The 21464-nt window shown below is 49.2% G+C and overlaps 1 protein-coding gene across 1 annotated transcript in view; it reads right to left on the bottom strand.

Moving 5' to 3' along the window:
* Window positions 1-21464, bottom strand: part of CLCN1 (chloride voltage-gated channel 1) — a 39993-nt gene that overhangs the window by 5899 nt on the left and 12630 nt on the right. The window contains exons 6-17 of the mRNA XM_067570036.1: window positions 17430-17508; window positions 16969-17094; window positions 12783-12867; window positions 9378-9479; window positions 7141-7225; window positions 6472-6621; window positions 4070-4139; window positions 2814-2924; window positions 2505-2718; window positions 2002-2135; window positions 783-1009; window positions 312-420 (exon numbers count right to left, since the gene is read on the bottom strand). Of these exons, the coding sequence (XP_067426137.1) occupies window positions 312-420; window positions 783-1009; window positions 2002-2135; window positions 2505-2718; window positions 2814-2924; window positions 4070-4139; window positions 6472-6621; window positions 7141-7225; window positions 9378-9479; window positions 12783-12867; window positions 16969-17094; window positions 17430-17508 (1492 nt within the window). The remainder of the gene's footprint in view (window positions 1-311; window positions 421-782; window positions 1010-2001; window positions 2136-2504; window positions 2719-2813; window positions 2925-4069; window positions 4140-6471; window positions 6622-7140; window positions 7226-9377; window positions 9480-12782; window positions 12868-16968; window positions 17095-17429; window positions 17509-21464) is intronic.

The following is a 21464-nucleotide window of genomic DNA, read 5'->3' as shown; positions in this document are numbered from 1 at the left end:
CTGACACCTCAGGACACACAATAAAACAATGGCAAATAATATACAAATGGAAAACACGTAAACAACATTTCAGAATGAAACAAAAATATTTTCATTTTGAAAAAAAATCGGTGGGAAATTCTGTCAAAACTGACACAATTTGGAGGAAGAAAATCGGTTTTGTTGAAACAGCTTTTTCCAGTGAAAAATCATGTAAATGGAAATGTTCCAGCTAGCTCCAACCTTAGCCCCTCAGCCAGACACAAGAAACAGGCACGAAGGTTTCCCAGTGCTGGGGGTGGCAAGCTGGAGCATTCTGGAGGTCACCATACCTGGGCTTTCCTGGGGCCCCGGTGTTTCTGGCATTGGTTTATGATGAGGAGTCACTGGGCCATTGAGTTCCTCGGGGTGACTGGGTGCAGGAGAAGGGTGCGGAGGTGGCTGCCGAGGGAAAGGAAATAAAACAAGAATCACCCGGAATAGCTCCTTTGCCTCCCTCCCCCAGTGTCTCTCTGCGGCTCAGGGCCTGTCTACACCTGCAGCACCACTGTAGCGCTCCGGGAAGAGGCTACCTATGCGGATGGGAGAGCTTCTCTCGTCGGTGTAGGTGCTCCATCTCCATGGCAGCAGTAGCTATGACAGGAGACGGCCGCCCACGGACAGCGCGCTTTCTACACTGGGAGTCCGGTCAGCGTAACTGCGTCGCTCAGCGGGGTGGATTTCCCACGTTATACCGACATACGTTTCTAATGCAGACCAGAGCTCAGTCTGTCTATCCCTCATCTCCCCTCCTTCCCGCCTACCTCAGCCTTCTCCTCCTCATCCTCATCCTCATCCACGAAAGCAAAAGATTCGCGCTTCCAGTTGGGCATGGCTGCCCACGGGCCTTTGCTGTGCCCATCGTAGGGCGCCTCAGCCAGCTTCTGCTGCGTCTCCTTGACGATGCGCAGGCGTCGCTCCTGGCCAATCTGCCTCTGGAGAAGGGCCTGCAGCTCCGAGCGCTCCACGGAGCCCAGCAGGATCATGGACTCTGCAGGAGGAGGTGACGTGGGGCTCAGCTGAAGGACACGCGTGGGCCTGCCCTCCCTGCCCAAACCGGCCAGCTTAGCCCTGCGGATCCCGAAGGAGGCGTGCTGAGCACTCCTGCCCCGCCTGCATAACCCACATTCATCCCGGCTTGAGACCTCTGCAAAACACCCCCGAGTCCTTCTCCCTCCTGCTACCCCACAGACGGCGCTGACACGACGCCCCAGCCAGCTGCCCTCCCACAAGTCCAAACTGCTGCCGAGCCTGTCTCTGCCTAGCAACAAATCAGATCAGCTTCCTTCTCGAATACATCACCCATCCCCGCAGACACACCGTTCCCACGCCCCCGCTCAGCGCTGCTCCCACCCACTGGCTCCCCAGTGCCCCTCCCGGCCACGCTGCCCTCACAACCAATGCCTGTCCCACTCCCTGCTGCCTCCTTGTAACCCCCGCCTCTCGAAAATGCTCAGGCCTGCGTTTCTGCCCGCCCAGACGACTGGAGGCATTCCAGTCAGCGGTCTCTTCCGTGACGGGGGAATCCCTGTGTGGTGACAGGAGGCAGCACCGGTGGCATTTGTCAACCTGGGAGCTACAGAGCTCGAGAGAACAGCAGGGTCTGTCTGTGGCCAGCCGCCTCGGCAAAGACTCCCCTGTGTGAGCATGACAGCCAAACTGTCTCTCTAACGCAAGGGACAGCTGACATCCATTCCAGCCAAAGCAGGATATAAAGACCTCAACGCACTTTATCCATGTCGATAAGGAGCACGATCACCCCCATTTTACAGATAGGGAAACTGAGGCATGGAGCGGTTTGAGGGGGTTTTGGACAAGGTCACACAGCCAATCAGCAGCAGAGCTAGGGTCACGTCCCTGGGTTCCCAGGCTGGTTCCCCATCCACTGGACCATGCTGTTTCTTCCAAACCACATATCTCCAGAGACAGACTCTTTCAACCAAGGCAGGCGTCAGAAAAGGTCTGTTTCCCTACACCGCTTACCTGGGGAATCCACCAGAGGCAAGGTCTTGACGGTGCTGCTCTGAAGCAGGGTCTGCAGGTCCTGGTACGTACAAGTGGAGGAGATGAATTTCACATCGCACACCATGATGTCCTCAACAAAGATATTGTATTTGCTAGACCAACAAAGACAATACGGAGAAGGGGTCACATATCATTCAAGTATGTCGAAAAGAAAAATGACCCGAAGAGGAAAGCAAAACAAGCGCTCCTCTCGGATGTGTGCGTTATAAAGGCAGACACATATTCGCATGTGGGAGTAACTACAGAGGCAATGAGACCATAGGGCAGTGTTGTGCTCCCTCCCTCAGTGGGCGAGTCCCTCCTTCTCCACTGCCCTCCTGCTGTTTCTCAGCTTCCTCCCGCTCTGTTTCTGTGTCTTCCACCTCCTCCTGTCCGTTTCTTTGTGGCCTAGCCTATCCTCCTTGGTTTCCCTCTTCCACTGTTTCCCCTCCTCTTCCCAATCCCCACTGGTGGTACCACACCTTATGTAATTCCAGCCCAGGTCAGGCAGGTAAGGCAGCTTCTTCACCTGGATGATGCTGTCATAGAGACTGGGCTGCAAACTCTGGGCCACCATGTTGGCGAGGATGACGGCGACCATCATGGGCAGGATGTGGGAGATCTGGCCCGTCAGCTCGAAGCAGATCACTGCTGTGGAGACAGTGTGGCTCACTGCTCCCGTCAGGGCTGCTGCGCCTTTCCCAATTGCGGGGGAAGAGGAAAGAGAGCGTCATATGGACCAGGGGATTCATGGAGGCAGGGATAGAAAAGAGAAAGACATGGAGACTCACCAATGACAGCATATCCTCCAGGTAAGATTTTGTAAACAATGCCATCAAATAGGATCCCATCGGGGAAGAGCGACGCCATGATTTCACCGACCAGACGGCCAAATGCAGCCCCTGGAAAGCATCACATGAGGTCACGGGTTATCACCCATCCACCCAAAATGGCTGTGCTCTTCGGGGCAGGGAATATGTGTTATCTATGCTGAGTGAAACCATATGAGAAATGTTCATATGTTAAAACAAAAACTACATTATGATGGAGTTAAGGTAGAAATTTTATATGAGTAATAAAAGGGGAAAAGCCCCCCTAGGAAGGGTATATTTATCCCAAAACACAAAATACAAACCCAGGAAATTCAGAATTAATCCAAATATGTTCATGTCTGAAAATGCGCAGTGAGGGCACCCAAAGAGCCCTTAACCCTGCCCCGTAGTGACACCATGCAATGAACGTACAATTACGATTACTGTGAGTCTGTGGTCCCAGATTGGATGAAACCGTTTGTATCGTATTTTGGATGGTGTCCACACAGCACAGAGTGGAGGGTTCTCCGGGTGTCCAAACTCCACGTCCAGACCGTAAGAAGGTTTGTATATCTTTTACATGCAACCTGAACTGAATTTCCTGGGATCGAATGCTCGGTTTTGACTTAATTGCAACATTTTACACTAAATTACTAATATGTACACTGACCACTAATGACAGCTTGACGTAGTGTTTTCTGTTTTGGGATTAAAAATCAATAATCAGTCATCAACCACTTGTCATGAGTCACTTAATAATCCAGGGCTGAGGTTGTAACATATCGGTTCTGAGTGAAGGATGGATGTTGCTGTCTTGTAGCTGGGGCCACTGAGACAACATGAAGCCGACTGTTAGTACCAGACGGGAGCTTTCCTTCATCTCAAGAGACTTTTGGAACTGAAGAGCCAGGGTTCAAGTCCTGACCCCGATGTCTGATTTATCTAGTAACTGTGTCTGTCTTGCAGAGCCCAGCCCACTATGTGCAGAAACTGGAGGAATTTCTGGATCAGCATTTGTGATTCAGGGCAGAAAGGGTCAGGGGCGGAACAAAGGTCAGAGGCTGGGCAAGTAGACTGTTAATGGAGCTCTTCATAGACAGTTGTGGGAGCCATCATCCGAACGCTCTCTTAGAAACACCTCTGAACTCTGGCCTTGTCTGTCTCTCTGTCAATTTCTCTCTCCCTCTCTCTGAGACTCAATCTCTGAGACCCCCAAGAGGGTGGTTAAAACTCACCCAGTACAAAAACAGGCATGAAGCCTCCACAGGGTATCGGCATGGTCGTGGCGACGACAGACATCCAGAACTAGGACAGAGGGACACAGGGTGATAGTTAGTGTGTGGCAAGAGCATCTCCTGCAGCCGCACCACAACCTCCAGCCTGCCACTTTATGAGGAAATGCCGATTGGGAAATCTGACAGATTCGGCAAGGAAGCCAAGGGCAACTGGGAACCGGGGAAGCAGAGGAGAGCGGGAGGAACTCATGCAAGCCATCAACACTCCCAGAGACTGTTTTGTGCACAGAGCTTCCCAATGACTGTGTGCTGGTGGGAAAGCTAATCCACAAGGGATGGAACAAACATGGAGAATTCCCCCTTACCCCTGGAAGTTTTACTTATTTATAAAATGGTGCAGGCCACAACCTCTGGCAGACCCATAACAAACTATCATGCTGGAACTGGGAACTCCCAAGCCCCTCTCCAGCTGATCTCACAGTCACCTTCCTCAGGAAACAGACCAGCCTAGTCCCATGCCCTGACGGCCAGCACGCTTGGCCTTCGTCAGATCAAAAGGATGAGTGGATTCTACCATTGAGGGCTCCACAGAGAGCCCTGCCACCCTACCCTAGACAGCTCACATCACGGGACCCTCAGCTGCAGCGGCCCAGCAGATCTCAGCCGCTGCAGTGGTGCTGTTCCTAGGGACGGGGGCGATCTCTACGGCATCCTTGATCCAACCACAGAGCTGAAAGTCAGTGAGGTCTTCAGAGAGCGGGCGTGACATGCTCTGCATCGTACAGTTGCTGGGTGCCTTCCCAGGGTAGCTTTGCGAAGGGTAGTTGGTGTAAAAGGGCCATAAAGCCAGCAGGTCCAGCCACCCCCCCCCGCAGAGGGAGATTCCCCAGGTGCTGTTAGAGCCGGCAGAACTGACAGCATCCCCCCAGCTCCCGGTGCAGAGACGTGCCAGGGGAGCGTGGCCATGGCCTGAGCACCTCCACACCCTGGCTGCTGCAGTGGCCCTGGGGCAGCAGCCCTACGGCTACTCTAATGCTGAGGACTAGATGGGTTCTTGGCTGGCCCCAGGACCTGGGGATCTGCAAGAGAGGAGAACAACCAACTCAGCTCCCTTCCCCCCGAGCAGTGCCAAACTCAGCCCAGGGGCAGGGTCTTCTGCGTGCGGCCTGTTCCTCTTGAACACAAACCGACCGCCTGAAACAGCCGCTCTCGCGACTCGTCACGGCCGCAGAGACTCTATTCTCGGGGCAGGAATGCTCTACCGCACGCTAGGAAACATTCACATGAATCTAGTTTTGAGGGGCACACGGCTTGCATCAGGGACCTGCTGTGCACAGCACAGCTACTCCCTGTGGCCCACCCGCCCTCTCTCAGTTCAAAGCAAGAAGCGCTGATCGGCTTGACAAATAATCCCGGCATTAGCAAAGAAGCGGAACCGGTAGGTGTCTGTTGGAAGTACACACCGTCTGCCCAGGGCAGTATGTCGGGTCCCCACTGGTCAGTATTGTGCATTGCTGATCTGGGTGATGCTGCCTCTCTTCCTTCCCCCGGGGGAGAACACACCGGTTTTCCTCATCACTATTTTTCTATCAGAAAATCTCATTCCTGATAGTTCATATTGTGGACCCTGGAGGGGAGAGTTACGCCTCTCTGCCTTTGAACTGTTGCACTGTCCATCACACTCTGTGGCGAAAGTCTCATCTCACTGTGACAGGACATTCTGCCAGCACGCTGGGTCTTTGCCGGGACCTGCAGTGCCCCAGCCTGTCGTTACTCTAGCGTGCTGAACTGAACAGCTGTGCAAGCCATGGCCCAGCTGAATGCTCCGGCCAGGTCTCAGTCCTGCAGACAAAGCCTGGAGCCTCCTACTTCAGTAAATCATGCTTGGGGAAATACTCACTAGTCTCCAATCTTGTACTTAACATCAGCCTCATGCACAAAAGGCTCCTTGGTAGGGACTTCCTGTGCTCCAGACAGGGACCACCAAGAGCCATAGCAAAGGTAGGTTACCCACGGAGCAAAGATCCCTGACTTCAGGAAAAGTCTGCGGGTCCGGGGCTTCCCTATCAGCTAGCAACTAGTCACCTTTGGCCGGGTAGCTGCCGCAGCGGGAGGCACAAGTAAGGAGACGGGGGCAGTGCAAAAAGCCAGTTTATCAATTCCAGAAAAGTATTCCCCTGTCATGTAGGGGAAATCCAAGCCCCGACCCTCAAAATGACCCACCTTCCCTCCACACAGCCCTCAAACCCACCCTAATCATAGCAATAAATACCCAGCTCTTAGCTAGAGCTTTGTCCTCAGCAGATCTCAAAGCACTTTACAACCAGCAGGGTGGTGTCAGGAGCTCTCACTCCCACAGGAGGGGAGACACACTGCCAGGTTAAGGTGGGTGGGCTTCCTACCTTCATGATGAAGAAAAGCAGGATGATGACAAAGACACTGACTTTGGGGTGGATCCAGACGGCAGATTTCCCTAGGATTTGTGGGTCTCCCATGTGCTTCGCCCAGGTGTAGTTATCAAACAGGGAGCTGATGGCTTCCCTTGGCATCAACTGCAAGGAATGAAGGCAAGAAAACAGTGATTCTCAAAAGATTAAATGGGGTCAATGTTACCCCCAGATTCCCCACCAGAGAGGAGAGAGGATCCCCAAGTTTGATGCTCTTTGGATATTTCCTTTTAGAATATGAAGAGTTAAACTCCCCAGACCTTAATCCTCTCAGAAAAGAGAGAGGGCTTTCCTAACTTGGGCAGAGGAGGATCTACGTAATCTCCTCTTGTGTTCAAGGGGCTTACATTCCCCTCCCTAAACCCCCTAGGTGGGAGTCGGGGCACCTTCCCCAAATCTGCCTGACAGGGCGTGTGTAGATTATTGTGCTCAGAGCGACCTCTCCTCCCAGCTCAGGAGAGGTCAAACTCTTCCTAAATTTCTTCCTGCCTCCTGGTTGGGAAGGGGACACCCCCAAGTCCTTCCCACCCAACACGGTGTGTGCTTCTTGATCTGGGCATTGGGGAGAAGGTTACACACATTTCTTTCAGAATTATACATTTACCCCTTTAACACTACTCTCACCTCTCCAGCCATGAACTGCCCAAACCCTGGCGGGAAGGTCACCGTTGCTATCAGGAAGGTTATGACTCCTGGGTATACCAGGCGGCTGAAACAAGAAAGAAAGAAGTTGAACACAATGTAATATCGTGCTCTTTGCCTGCGGCCCTATGACTTCGGACTGTGACTGTGTCAGATCATATACGCAAGGGTGGGTCTGGGGAATCACTCAATAATTTGCCCTGTTCTGTTCACTCCCTCTGAAGTATCTGGCACTGGCCACTGGCAGAAGACAGGACACTGGGCTAGATGGACCATTGGTCCGACCCAGTGTGGCTGCCTGCAGAAAAGTCAGCAACTAAGGTGCTAGACAGACTGCAGAGGGTAACTCAGTAGAGCAGCAGTTCCCAAGTGACGCCGAGTGGGGTCGCTTCATCAGGAGATGGGCTCACAGCAATCCCGAGCGTGCGTTAACAAAATGCCCTCCTCCGCACGGCGTGAGCTCACACGCACCATATGCACAAGGGCATGTCGCATGGATGCTATTTTGCTCTACAAAACTGCGCCGTCCATGCAGCATGACCTCGCACGCACCATGTGTGTGTGAAATGATGCAGTCCAGAGGAGACCAGTTTGTAAAGCAAAACGGCATCCTCCTTGCAGCGTGACCTTGCACGTACAGTGTGTGTGAGGTCACACTGCAGGGAGGACACCATTTTTAAACAGCAACGTCCACGCTCTCTGGGTACTGGGAAACCACACATCTGAAAATGGGGTCATGCAGGGGAAATGCTTGGGAACCACTGCACCGAGGGATGCTCTCCCCTCTGAGTCAGCACTGACCGCACGGTGTCAGTGTGGTGCTAGGGGGCTCTGGTGCTGCAGGGAGTGGCTCAGTAGTGGGGGTCCTCTCCCCACTGAGTCAGCACTGACCCCAGTGCTCCAGCCTGGTGCTAAAGGGCAGCGTATTGCTGGGATGAGATGTAAAACGGAGGTAGTGGAATCCTTTGGGGCAAAAATACGATTTCAGTGCAAGATATTACTGTCCTTCATCAAACTTTTCTGAATCTTCCCATGCAGCTTTGAGTATTAAACACAGGTTACTGGGCTCGATACACGGGTATCTGGGTGATAGGCAGGAGGTCAGATTAGATCACCTAGTGGTCCCTTCTGGCCCTACACTCCATGAATGTATGTAAAAGTTGCTCACAAATATAAAGTAAACTGCTTGCTTCTCAGGCTCTGCTCTGCCGTTACACGTACTTTGTTATACTTTAGATGGCTCTGATGGTACCCCAGCGAAAGGCTTCATAATGAATAGGAGAGAAGATTCTGCCTCCACATCATTAATCCCGTTCTTTTGACATTTAACGGGAAATGTCACTATTCCCCTTTGTCTAGGAGCTGCTCACTACTCACACCTGCCGCTTGCTAGGTGGTGAGGCCTCTCCACAACTCAGAGGATAAGGCCCTTAAAAGTTTTAAGAGGCAATACAATATTTTATTTCTTCTTTAAAGGGACACAGCTCACTTAAAACCCACATCTTGTGAAGAGATATGTTGCTTTCTCTGTGTTGGTAATAATCCTTTAGGATTTATTAGAGGTGAAAGATATTTTAAAATGTCCTGCACAAATGTCTTTGTTATCTTTCCTTTTCGTATTCCTTTCAGCGGGGACCGCGTTTCACTGTTTGTTCTCCTGGATGCAATATTTGGGTTGATGTAGGAGAGCATTTACTTGGTTTTTTTAAAAACACCTTTTCACTGAGATTTTTTTTTTTTAACATGGAAACATTTCTGTTAGCCCTAATTATATAAATGTTTGTTTTACAAAACTGAAATATTGGGTCAAATTGAAATGGGCATTTTCTCTTTAATATATTCTAAAAGTAAACAGCGGCTCTTATGAAGAAATTGTTCATTTTCTACTTTAAGAACATGTCCTGTCTAACCAGTGATATTTTCTCCTCCTAATAAAAATTGCAGGGGAATGTTAGACTCTCTCCTGGACCAAGAAGCTGTTTATGACTTGTAAAGATGAAAGTTCAGCTCAGAACAGATTTTCTTCCCTGCAGATAGAAATATCTCAACATGATTTAGACCCTTAGGGTCAGATTGTGATCCTCTGACTGATGTTGAGTAGCACCTAACTCCACAGACGGTCCAGTGACTTCAGTGGGATCACTTGGTGTTATCTAGTGTCAGGAAGGGTATCAGAATCTGGCCTCTCAGGCAGAGAGCTGCTGCTCAAGCGCACTCACTATTTGGTGAGAAATTGGCTCAGAGCCGTATGCCGTCGGACACACAGAACCACCTGGCGGTTGAGGTAGACGAAAAAGGCTCCAAGGAACCCACAACAGATCCTAAAGTGGGAGGAAATGAAACAAAATGACATGAAGCACACGCCACAAAATGCCGTTTCTCAGCCAGGGAATAATTTCACATATGGGTATTCACCTAGCCTTTTCAATGGCAACAAACGGGCAGAATCAAAGTTTGCTCGTAAGGCTGCATATCTCAGTCACAGCCATTTACTGACGTCACTGGGGTTTCTGGCAAAGGGAGAGAAACATTTCTTTGAACCTCCTTCATACCTTGAACATTGCCATATCCAAAAGGGGGGAAAGGGGATCCAGAACATGTCTCAGAAGGGGATATCCAGCCCTCTGGGACACAGGAACCTTCCAGGGTGTTTCCTTTGTTCTACTACTTTCCAGCTTTGTTTTTTGTTACAGAGGCCTCCAAAGATGCTTCCTGGAGGCCCACACACACACCACTGCCCAGCGGAGAAACCCCACTGTCAGCCTGGGTTAGGTTGGCATGCAATGGAGGTTATACATCGCTTGCTCAACAGACAGTGGGATATAAGGCTTGTCAGAGGTTCCACTCAGCATCAGCAAGACTGAGACCAACCACACTGCAAATCGCTCTAGCTCTGTGTCTGAGCAAACAGCTATTTGCGCAGATGCCAGGGTGATGGGTGAGGTGTAAGGACCTATGAGAGTTGGACAGATCTAACTGGGGGATGGAAGAGGGGATCTGGGTCAAGGCGGAGGATAAATCTGGCCAGAAGAATTTAGAAGTCAGATTGCATGAGGAAATACAATCGTACAAAGTATACAGGGACTCTGGCTCTGATTCAACAACATTTATGGTACTACTCGTGTGCTTAAAGCAAGCACATGTGTAAGTGTTTTGCTGAACTGAATTATGTTCCTAATCATTTATTATCTAACCAAAAAGTGTGGCAGACCCTCTGTGTTGGCATTGGCCTCTGTATTTCCTGGTGTAATCAGGACTAGAGAATATAACCTGATAGTCAGGGCTGCATCTCATTCACCCAATGAAGTTAAAAAGAAACACACTGGAAGCTGGTAAAAGGAAATACTGTTTTCACAACACATAATTAAACTGGGGAATTCACTGCCACCAGATATTGTTGAGGATTTGCTTTTCATTGCATGCATTTTCAAAATTGATTCATTTTTTACTGTTTTGAAATTTCCTATGGTATTTTTTACTGTTTTTTAATTTCCAAATCAACCATTCCAAATAATATTTTGTATTTCAAAACTGAAAAATGTCAAAAAGAAAACGTCTTATTTTGAAAATAAATATCCTGCCATGTGACTGCCCCCACCAATCAAAACTGGCAATGGGAACAAAACCCACCCACAACCTCACTGGCTTCAGTAGCTGCACCAGGCCGCAAAGCGCCTTTGGCCAGTCACACATAAAGACCAGCGGCCCATCGCAGAAACCGTGTCAGAAACACCAGCGACTGAGTGTTTCACTTACAGCTTCTGGCCATATTTTCCAAAAGAAGAAAAACCCTAAGCAGGAAACTTTCCCGAAAGGTTCATTTTTAAAATAAGGCCATTTTTCAATTAAAAAACTGTTTTGCTTTGAAAAGGTTGACTAGCTGCATTTACCCGAGAGAGAAATATTTTACAACCAGATCTTTAAGCAAGCTCTATACTATTTTCTGGGTATATCCACAAGGAAAATGTAATCACTATTGCCAACCCCAAGCCCTCAAAACTCATGAATCAGGCTCCTAAAATCTTGAGATTGGCTTAAAAATTGTGAGATTTTAAAACAATAATAAACAGGGGCATTGCACTCCTTGTAGTTTTGGAGCCGTTAAAGTGCACTCGGGTGCCTTTTCAAACTTTTCTTTGAAATCGTGATGGCTAGAAACGTATTTTATTTCAATGAAATTGGAAATTCTTCTGTAATCACAGAACTCCAGGAGCTGGTGTTTTAACAGAATCATGAGACGTGATAAAATCACGTGTTGTCGACGTTTGCGCATTTCTGGTGTTTTAATAGAAAAAAACATTCCCTGTGGAGGACTCCAGGTGGCGCGCTCTAATCTGAAGTGGATTTCTGTGCTCAGCACCCCACCACCCTGGCACTGGAGGGGGTGCTCCTCTTAAAACAGTCTTGTACATTTACAAGCCCAGGAGAACAAAATCTGCTTGCCCACGCTGCCTGGACTTGTGTCGTTTGTTGTGCTGTCTGGAAGTGAGGAAAGACGCTGACTAGAATGGAGGAGAGACAGTGAGGCGGGAATTTGCGAGGGCGGTGGGAATGCGTTGCTAAATGGGTGGGGGATTAGAGATACGCTGCAATGAGTTTTGTGAGTGCTTGTGCTTGCGTTCCAAGGTACCGCATGTTGGCTTTCCCCTAATGGAGCTCATTAGCTCCCTTTAGATCACACCCATCACGGTGATATCTGAAACGCCTTCTCGCCCTGAGCCTGGGAATTGTTGTTAGTTGCCCGTCAATACACTGATCTACCAGCCGAGGGGCGGTGCTGTAGAACAGAACTACAGTCTGAGGCAGTTCAAAAGGCAGCTGCAGGAGCTTTCGCAGTCCTACAGTTTAAGTTACAGGGCCAATTTCCCCTTGCCCACCCAAACTAATGGATCCACCTGCAGTGGGCGAGTTAGTGGACTTTTTCCCAGGCAGCCGTAGACGAAGGAGAACACACTGGATGGGTGGGACTTTAGAAAGTGCCTACGTGGCTTTCAGTGGGACGTGTGTTCCTAGCTCACTATGGGGATGTCCACACTGTGACTGGAGGTGTCAGTTCGATCTCGGGTAGATATACCCGCACCAGCTCTGTCAGAAACATGGAGGGTGGCTGAGGTGGAGTGAGCAGCAGGAGGGCTGGCTGCCCCCAGCATGTGCCCAGCATCGCAGATGGGGACGTACGCAAGCAGCTAGCCCCTCCTACTGCTCGCACCACTGCACTGCAGCTACCCTCTATTTTTAGTGCGCCAAGTCAGAGCTAGCAGGGGTATGTCTGTACACCTCCCGCTGGAAGTACGGACATCTCCTTTGGTGTTGTTGAAAATCCCACTCCAGTTCCGTGCACCCCTCGAATGGATTTGGCTGCAGCCTCCCAAAAGAAGGTGAAGAACCTGAACTGGATTGCTGTGCTCTTCAAATGGGCTTTGGGTTCAGTCCCTGTGAGCAGTAGAAGAACTGGGACTGGGTTTCCATGCTCACTCAAAAGTGGTGGTGCTGCAGTAGTGGCAAACCTCCAGAAAGAGTCCAGTGGTTTAAACCGACTATCCATCCATTGTATAAGGAGATCTGCCACAGGTCAGCTTGATCTCCCATTAGCACCGCACTTTGTTAACTCCCTTTGGACTTACCCTATCACAGCAAAGGCGGGCAGCTCCTGCAGGTCAAAGGGGAAATCCATGCGAAAGTTAGTTCTGAACAGGGCGGTGATGGTGACTGTGAGAGTGAAGAGAGAGCAAGAGATGGGAAGGGGGGAAATGGGTGAGAGAGTCCAATCTACACCCTGAATGAGACAGGATCTGTGGGGAAATAGCAGCACGGGCTTGTGTAATTAGCAATGCACATGTCAAATTAAGGGTGTGCAGACAGTGTTAACTTTGGCATTTCCTGCATTTTGACTGTTTCACTTTGTACCCTTAATATTCTTTTAATGTGGGTAGAGATGGGGATAGGGGGCTAAGGAAAGTTATATACTTTCAATCTAATCCCAGTTTGTCAAAGTTTTCTGCTTGGGAATAGTTTCCTAGCCTCAGAAGATAAATGGATTTTTTCCCATTCTTCCCCTGCTGAGATCATCTTCTCAGAGGCGTGCTGGGCTCATATCCCCAGGGAGCATCCCTGTCACAAACCGACAAGAGCATCTCATGGGGACAAAACTGGGATCCTCTCTGGGAACTCCACTTACCCAGTTCTCAGAACTGGTACAGATCAGAAGGAATAATCACAGTCATAGAAATCAGAGAGGGAACAGACCAATTAGGTCCCATCTTATCTATCCACCCCCTTTCCTACTCTTCTGCTCCTCTGCCCTCACTGTCTTCCACTCTAGTTTTAAATCACTCCAGCAGTGAGGTTTCCACCTAGCCAAGAGTGAAAACTATAAATATCTATATACTAATGCAAGAAGTTCAAAAGCAAAAACCAGGGAACAAAGACACTCTTGCCGTAGATGAGGACTTTGATAAAATAGGCTTCACAGAGATATGTTGGAATGACAAAAATTCATGTGATACTGCAATATCTGATTACAAACTATACAGGAAAGAGAGACCAGGCTGACGAGGTGGTGGAGTAGCACTGTATCTACAGGTTTCCATAGAGTCTGCTGAGATAAAAATGTAGAGTGGACAAGACCACACAGTTGAATCTCTAGGGATACACATCCCAAGAGGTAAGAATGTGCTACTGGCCTCCAACTCAAGCAAAGGAAATTGAGAGCACAATGTGAAGAGAGATCAGAGGCAGGAAAACCTAATCACTGGTGATACTGGGGAACTCCAACCACCTACATGTAAAGTGGTCAAACACCACAACACGGCCAAGTTGAGAGAAACAATATCTTGACACTGGCGTGATTGCTTCTTGGAACAGCGAGTTCTAGACCACAAGGGAAGAGAGGATATTCTCAGCTTACTCTTACAAAACAGACAGTTGCTAATTCAAGAAGTGACAGTAGCTGAGACAGTAAAGGAACAGTGACTACAATATAATACGGCTCAACATCCCAAGGGCAAGTAAAGTACCAAAAAGTGATGCTAAACTTTAGAAAGGAGATTTCAATCAAATAAGATGGTTAGTCCCAAGGCCTGAAGGTGGAAAGTAAAGGAGGTAAAATCTCTTGAGGTGGAATGGATGCTATTTAAAGGAACGATAGGCATCTCAGTGCACCGCTGAACAAAAAGAGAACCAGGAAGGCAAGGAGTAAACTAATATAGCTGCAGACAAGGCTCGAGAGCCTATTCGAGCCAAACAAAAATCCTTCAAAATTTGGAAACCTGACCCTAATGAAGGCAGGAAACAGGAACACAACCTGCAGCAGGCATGAAGTGGGAGGGAAATTGGAAGGACCAAAATGGAGTTTGAAGAGCAAACAGCTGAAGGTGTACAAACAAATAATATCCGGGAAGCAGAAAACTGGAGAAAGAACTGGTGGGTCGCTGGGATCACCACCAGGAGTTAAAGGGAGAGTAAGGACGCTAAGGAATTGGCGGAGAAGGTAAGTGATTTCTTTGCATGTGTCTTTGCTGCTGAGAATGTTGGGGGGCTTCTGACCCTGACTTGCTCTTATCCAACAGCAATAAGGTCTCAGAGATTGAGGGTCAGAGAAGAGGTGCTGGCGGAAACCAACAAAAGGCAATATGTCACCGGGCCCAGATGGTTACCCCCAAGGGTTCTGAAAGAGTTTAAGGATGAAGTGGCCATGTTGTTAATAAAAAATATACACTCTCTCGTTAACAACAGCCACTGCTTCAGAGGATTGGAGGGTAGCAAACATACCTACATTTAACGAAGGCTGTAGCAGTGATCTGAGGAACTGATCTCTTAGAATTCTTTGAACACGTCAGTAAAGTGATGGCTAAAGGAGAAGCAGTTGACATCATTTATTTAGACTTTCAAAAGTCCTTGACAAGGTCCCACACAAGGTGGTAAGAGGCAAAGTGCTCTCATGGAGCAAAAACTAGCTACGAGACTGAAAGCAGAGTAGGAATAAATGGTTAATTTTCATCATGGCTAAAGGTTAACAGCAGGGACCACAAGACTCTGTAATAGGTTCTGTGTAGTTTAACAAATGAATGGTCTGGAAAAGAGGGGCATAGTGCAGTAGCAGAATCAGCAGATGACACAGAGTTATTTGTGTTACTCAGGACCATAGAGGACTGGGAGGAATTTCAGAGAGACCTAAACCTGCTAGGGGAATGCACAACATCATGGCACATTGATGAATGCTCAGTGGAGGGAGAAATTTAAACTATCACCTTGCAGGGTTCTAAATGAACCGTATCAACTCAGGAAGGGGACCCGGGTGTCATAGACGGATCAGTGCCGACCTTTCCTCAATGTGCAGCTGCAATCAAAGAAGCAAACCAGATGCTAGAGTGCATAGGAATGGGATGTAGAGTCATATGGAGAACATTATAATGTCTCTATATAAATCATGGCGTGGCCTCATCTGGATACCGTGTGCAGAACTGATCACCTCATCTCCAGAGGATATTGCAGAACTAGAGAGGCCTCAGAGAAGAGCAATGAGAATGAGTGAGGGCCTGGAAAAACTCGCGTCTGAAGAAAGGTTGAAAAGACTGGGATTGTTACCTTAGAAAGAAGACAAACAACAGGGGACATGATAATAATCTACGCAATAATGACTGGTCTAGAGAAGGTAGAGCAAGAACGTCTGTTCTCCTTGTGACAAAGCACAAGAACAAGGGGACAGTCAATGACATTGAAAGGTGGGACATTCAAAACCGTCAGAGAAGAAATACTTTCCCACCCAACATGGGATTAACTCTGGAAATCATTGCCCCTGGAAGTCGTGGCAGCCGAGCACTTGGCAAGATTCAGAAAGAGATTGACATTTATATGGACAAGAAGAATCCCCAGAGTTATCATAGTTATTGACAGTAAGCATTGGAAGGGATGTTAAACCTTATGCTTCAGGCCTTACTTCAGCCTCTAACTACTAGGGATAGGATGAGGCCTTCTGTGGGGGGCAGATCTGCATACCGCAGGGCTCTTGCACCTTCCTCTGAAGCAGTTGGTCCTGGCTACTGTCAGAAACGGGACACAGAACTCAATGAACCATGGGTCTGATCCAACTTGACAAACCCACCGCCTTTGTGAGAGAATGTTGCCCCTCAACATTAGATGCTTTCCTCATATCCAGCTACCTAATTTCTCTGTGTCTCCATGACTGCAGTATCTGAAATGTTCCCCTTTATCTCCCTGCACCATTCGGAACAAGGCTCACCCTCTGTGGTGTTTATGTCTGCATGAGAGATGTATTTACCCTCTTCTGCTACCTGTAGAGAGTTATTTTGTCCTTTTTCATCATCACTAGCCAATATATTTTGCCCTTTCAATCTTTCCTCATATATCAGTCCTTCCAGCCTCCTGATCAGTCTGTTATTGCACTTCTCTGAATTCCCTCCAGTGTGTTACCTTTCTGCTTGACAGGTGCCCAACCAGATCACAGCATTCCCAGCATGCGGCTGCAAGTACTATCACCTCCCTCCTCGAGGATGGCATGTCTCTGTGTCTGCAGCCCTACATTATTTTGACCAATGATGAATCCTCACCTCAAGAATCCTCCCAGTTCTTAGGGACCAAAGTATCCGCACGGTGAATTTTTTGGGGAACCCTAGACACATCTAAGCCTGGGGGAAATAGGGTAGGTTGGACCATTTGTGACATGAGTTTTGCCACTCTCCCCCTTCCTTCCCTCTCTCTGCCTGTCATGTATGCAAGGAGGATGGCAGAAGAGATGTCACACCCCTGTTGCATTTCTGGGCATGGGAGAAGTTGGAGATGAAGTGGAACCTGCATCCTTGTTCCACACGGCGAGCACTCGGAAGATGAAGGCGCTGAATGTGGCCGCGAAGAAACCACGCCAGTAATTGCGGACAGCAAAGTAGGTGGAGGTAACTTCAATGCTGAAGAGGACCCCTAGAGGAAACAGAGATGTTATCACCGGGACAGATACGTGGAAATCTGCCCAGACCCTCTAGTCTCCCACCCAGCCATCGCTGCCCACTGCTCCCACTCAGTTTGGGTCAAAAGGAGTTTGCAAGGGAGGCAGAGAGAAAGGGATGGCAGAAATGAGAGACAGAGAGAGACAGAGAGCAGAGTCTCTTGCTGCTGGAGGGAGTCTCTCTGCTGGGAGAGGACATACCAGGGAAGGAGTGTGGGTCAGGCTGAAGCGCTAGGAAATACGCATTGCCCTGGGGGCCGGGGACAGAGGTACCCTGAGGAAAGGCAGAGGAAGGGCAGCAGCCACTTGCCTCCGAGCGGTGTCCCGAAGCAGCAGCCAACCCCCACAGCACAGCCCACAGTCAGGACATCGGTGTAATAGTACGGCTGCTACTGGTGGAAGAGACAGAAGAGAGACAGGCAGACAGAAGACGAGAAGGAAGAAAGGGGAGAGTGAGTGACAGAATTAGAACCAAGCATCACAGCTGGTCACCCAGCCCGCCATCACTAATACTTGGGGGCTGTATGTCCATAATCCCTCTCTCATTCCTCCCTCCTGCACACCTCCAAAATGTCCAAAGGGGCTGAGGTAAAATCGGGGCGGGATTAAGGCCCAGGCGCGGGTCAAGTGAGGAGGGCACAGTCTCAGCTTTCATTGAACTACATGTATTTCTAGCCCTCACTGTTGTAAAAAAATGCCTCAGCAGGGAAGTCTTATGGCAGCAAGTTCATCATGACTGCTGGCATGGTGTCAGCAGAGGCCCCATATGCAGACCAGTGGGAGCTAAATCCTCCCTCCTCCAGGACAGAGCCTTTCCTGGCTGAAGAGAGGGGGTGAGGATCTGGAGACAGGGGAGGCCCCCAGTTTGCCCAAAGAGGAGTACTGGGGGGTCCCACACCAGCTCAGCAGATGGCTCTTCTGTGGATGGCCCTGTTACCCCAAGAAGGGAATAGGGCATAGTTATAGTGCAGGAGCAAGGCCTAGGGGTATCACCAAGTGGGGAAGTGATCTGTCTTGATTTAACCTTGCCCTGAATGTCAGCCCCTGGAATCCACTGCTTAAAGAAATGAGGGGAGAAGAAAACACCATTCCTTGGGAAAATATATATCAAATCGGAAATAACTTCAGCACAAATCCGTCCAAACAGGAAATCACATTAAACATATATCTGAACAGGAAATAGCCTGAAACAGAGCCAGTTAGAACAAGAAATGATCTCGACCTGCTACCGTGGGAGAAACAGGACGCTAAAGCATGGTCACGGCCAGAAAAACCATTATAAAAAATGGCAGCTGGATGTCTCTGCATTTATTTGCCCCACCCTTTGAAGATTGTAGGCCCAATCAGTTTGTGAGTCTGGAATGAGATTTCTCTGACCTCTGCTAGCAGCCCCAGCTTGTTCCCAGCAGTGCTGGCTGTGTAGATGCACATCTCTGATAAGCAGTGATAGATCCACAATCGGAGCAGATACAACAAGGCTGGCAAAAGCCAAATGAAATGCCTTTTGCTCCCTCTGCGAGTCTATCAGTTCCAGGTACGGAGTTTGGGAGGCAAGGAGACCATGGGTCGAGATGCTCCTGTGGTGTATGTATCTTCGCAACTGCTACATACGACTCCTCTTTCCTCTGTGCTGCACTTCTACATGTCTAGGAATCTGCTATTTGCTGGGGAGGCCCGCCACTACAGAAAGGATGTGGACAAGTTGGAGAGAGTCCAGCGGAGGGCAACAAAAATGATGAGGGAGCTGGAGCACAGGACTTACGAGGAGAGGCTGAAGGAACTGGGCTTGTTTAGTCTGCAGAAGGGAAGAGTGAGGAGGGATTTGATAGCAGCCTTTAACTACCTGAAAGGGGGTTCCAGGGAGGATGGGGCTAGGCTGTTCTCAGCGGTAATAGATGACAGAACAAGGAGCAACGGTCTCAAGTTGCAGGGCGGGAGGTCTAGGTTGGATGTTAAGAAAACGTTTTTCACTCGGAGGGTGGTGAAGCACTGGAATGGGTTACCTAGGGAGGTGGTGGAATCTCCATCTTTGGAGGTTTTTAAGCTGCGGCTTGACAAAGCCCTGGCTGGGATGATTTAGCTGAGGTTAGTTGTGCTCTGAGCAGGGGGTTGGACTAGATACCTCCTGAGGTCCCTTCCAATTCTGTGATTCTATGATTTTTGGAAGGCAGAGTTTCTGCAGCTTGTTGCAAAGGAGACACACATTGAACTGTCCCATGGAAAGGCCACTTTCATTTTTGTTTTACTTTCTCTTAACCTCCCACCCCCTCAAAATCCATTCCTGTGGGAAGCACTGAACCCCTCCCTCCAGGTACTGTCACTGTGACCTGTGGCCCCCCAGCCCCTTCTAGAGACCTGGCAGCGAGCTCAGTGGGCAGCGCGCTGGAGGTGCTCCATGCACTACACCAGGGGTGGGAAAACTTTTTGGCCTGAGGGCCACATCTGGAGCAGGGGGGAAGGGGCCGGGCTGTCTGCAGTCAGGGCACGGCTGGGCCCATGCGGTGGGAGAAGGGCAGGGAGGGGAAGGGGCAAGGCTGGGGGGGAGAGGGTCTGATGAAATGCTCAGACGGGCCCTATATGGCCCGTGGGCCGTAGTTTGCCCACCCATGCACTACACTCAGCCTGTGGTGAGTCCCCATTAAACACTCACATTCTGAGGGAGCAAGAGAGGGTTCTTTACGAGGGTTTGGAGACAAGAAAGGGGGCAAATACACTAGGTGCAAGGCTTACCCATGGATATTAACTGATGGGGCAGGCCAGTAGAGGAGTACTAGGGTAACTCTAGACTCATGGACTGAAAGGCCAGAAGGGATCATCATGATCATCTCGTCTGACCTCCTGCACAAGGCAGGCCACAAAACCTCACCCACCCACTCCTGTAATAGACCCACAACCTCTGGCTGAGTTACTGAAGTCCTCAGATCATGGTTTACAGACTGCAAGTTACAGAGAATCCACCATCTACACTAGTTTAAACCTCCAAGTGACCTGTGCCCCCTGCTGCAGAGGATGGTGAAAAACCTCCAGGGTCTCTGCCAATCTGAGCCAGGAGAAAATGCCTTCCTGACCCCAAATATGGTGATCAGTGAGACCCTGAGCATGTGGGTGAGACCCACCAGCCAGACAGCTGGGGAAGAATGCTCTGTAGTAACTCAGAGCCCTCCCCATCTAGTACTCGGGCTGCCCCCAGGCGTTAAAGTGGAGTCGGGTGGGGCATTTCACCATGTCCTCTGCTAAAAGTAGAGGGAGCTTCCTCTCTTCCCCCTGGCTTGGTTAAGCAGTGCTCCTTCACCCTGTTGCTTGGCTGGTATTGTAAGAAAGCCCTTTTCTGTTTCAATCTCCTTTGACCCCTAGCAGCTCCCTTTAGTCCAGCCCCTCTTGGAGGCAAGGAAGTGTTGGCCTGCAATCTCTCTGGCCAGAGTTCAGTGCCCTTGCCCATCATCTGAACTCAAGGAAGAGATCTTGGAGTCACTGTGGATAGTTCTCTGAAAACATCCACTCGATGTGCAGCAGCAGTTAAAAAAGCTAACAATGTTGGGAATCATTAGGAAAGGGATAGATAATAAGACAGAAAACATCATATTGCATCTTTATAAATCCATGGTACGCCCACATCTTGAATACTGTGTGCACATCTGGTTGCCCCATCTCATAAAAGATATATTGGAATTGGAAAAGATACAGAAAAGGGCAACAAAAATGATTAGGGGGATGGAACAGCTTCCATATGAGGAGAGATTAATAAGACTGGGACTTTTCATCTTGGAAAAGAGATGACTGAGGGGGGATATGATAGAGGTCTGTAAGATAATGACTGGTGTGGAGAAAGTAAACAAGGAAGTGTTATTTACTCCTTCTCATACCACTAGAACTAGGGGTCCACAAATGAAATTAAAAGGCAGCAGGTTTAAAACCAACAAAAGGAAGTATTTCTTCGCACAGCTCACAGTCAACCTGTGGAACTCTTTGCCAGAGGATGTTGTGAAGGCCAAGACTATAACAGGGTTCAAAAAAACAAACTAGGTAAGTTCATGGAGGATAGGTTCATCAATGGCTATTAGCCAGGATGGGCAGGGATGCAAAACCATGCTGTGAAGTGTCCCTAGCCTCTGTTTGCCAGAAGCTGGGAATGGCTGAATGGATCACTTGATGATGACCTGTTCTGTTCATTCCCTCTGAAGCAGCTGGCATTGGCCACTGTTGGAAGACGGGATCCTGGGCTAGATGGGCCATTGGTCTGACTCAGGGTGGCCATTCTTATGTTCTTATCTGGTGGGGGCCCCTTTGCACTATCCTCTTGTCATCCAGAGAGTTTGAGTCTCACGCCGCCTGTTTGCAGAGTGTG

Source organism: Emydura macquarii, unplaced genomic scaffold, assembly GCF_026122565.2.
Source record: "Emydura macquarii macquarii isolate MOO-44397 ecotype Brisbane River unplaced genomic scaffold, CSIRO-AGI_Emac_v2 contig_2979, whole genome shotgun sequence".
Taxonomy (NCBI): Eukaryota; Metazoa; Chordata; order Testudines; family Chelidae; genus Emydura; species Emydura macquarii.
This window is presented reverse-complemented; position numbering and strand designations above follow the sequence as displayed.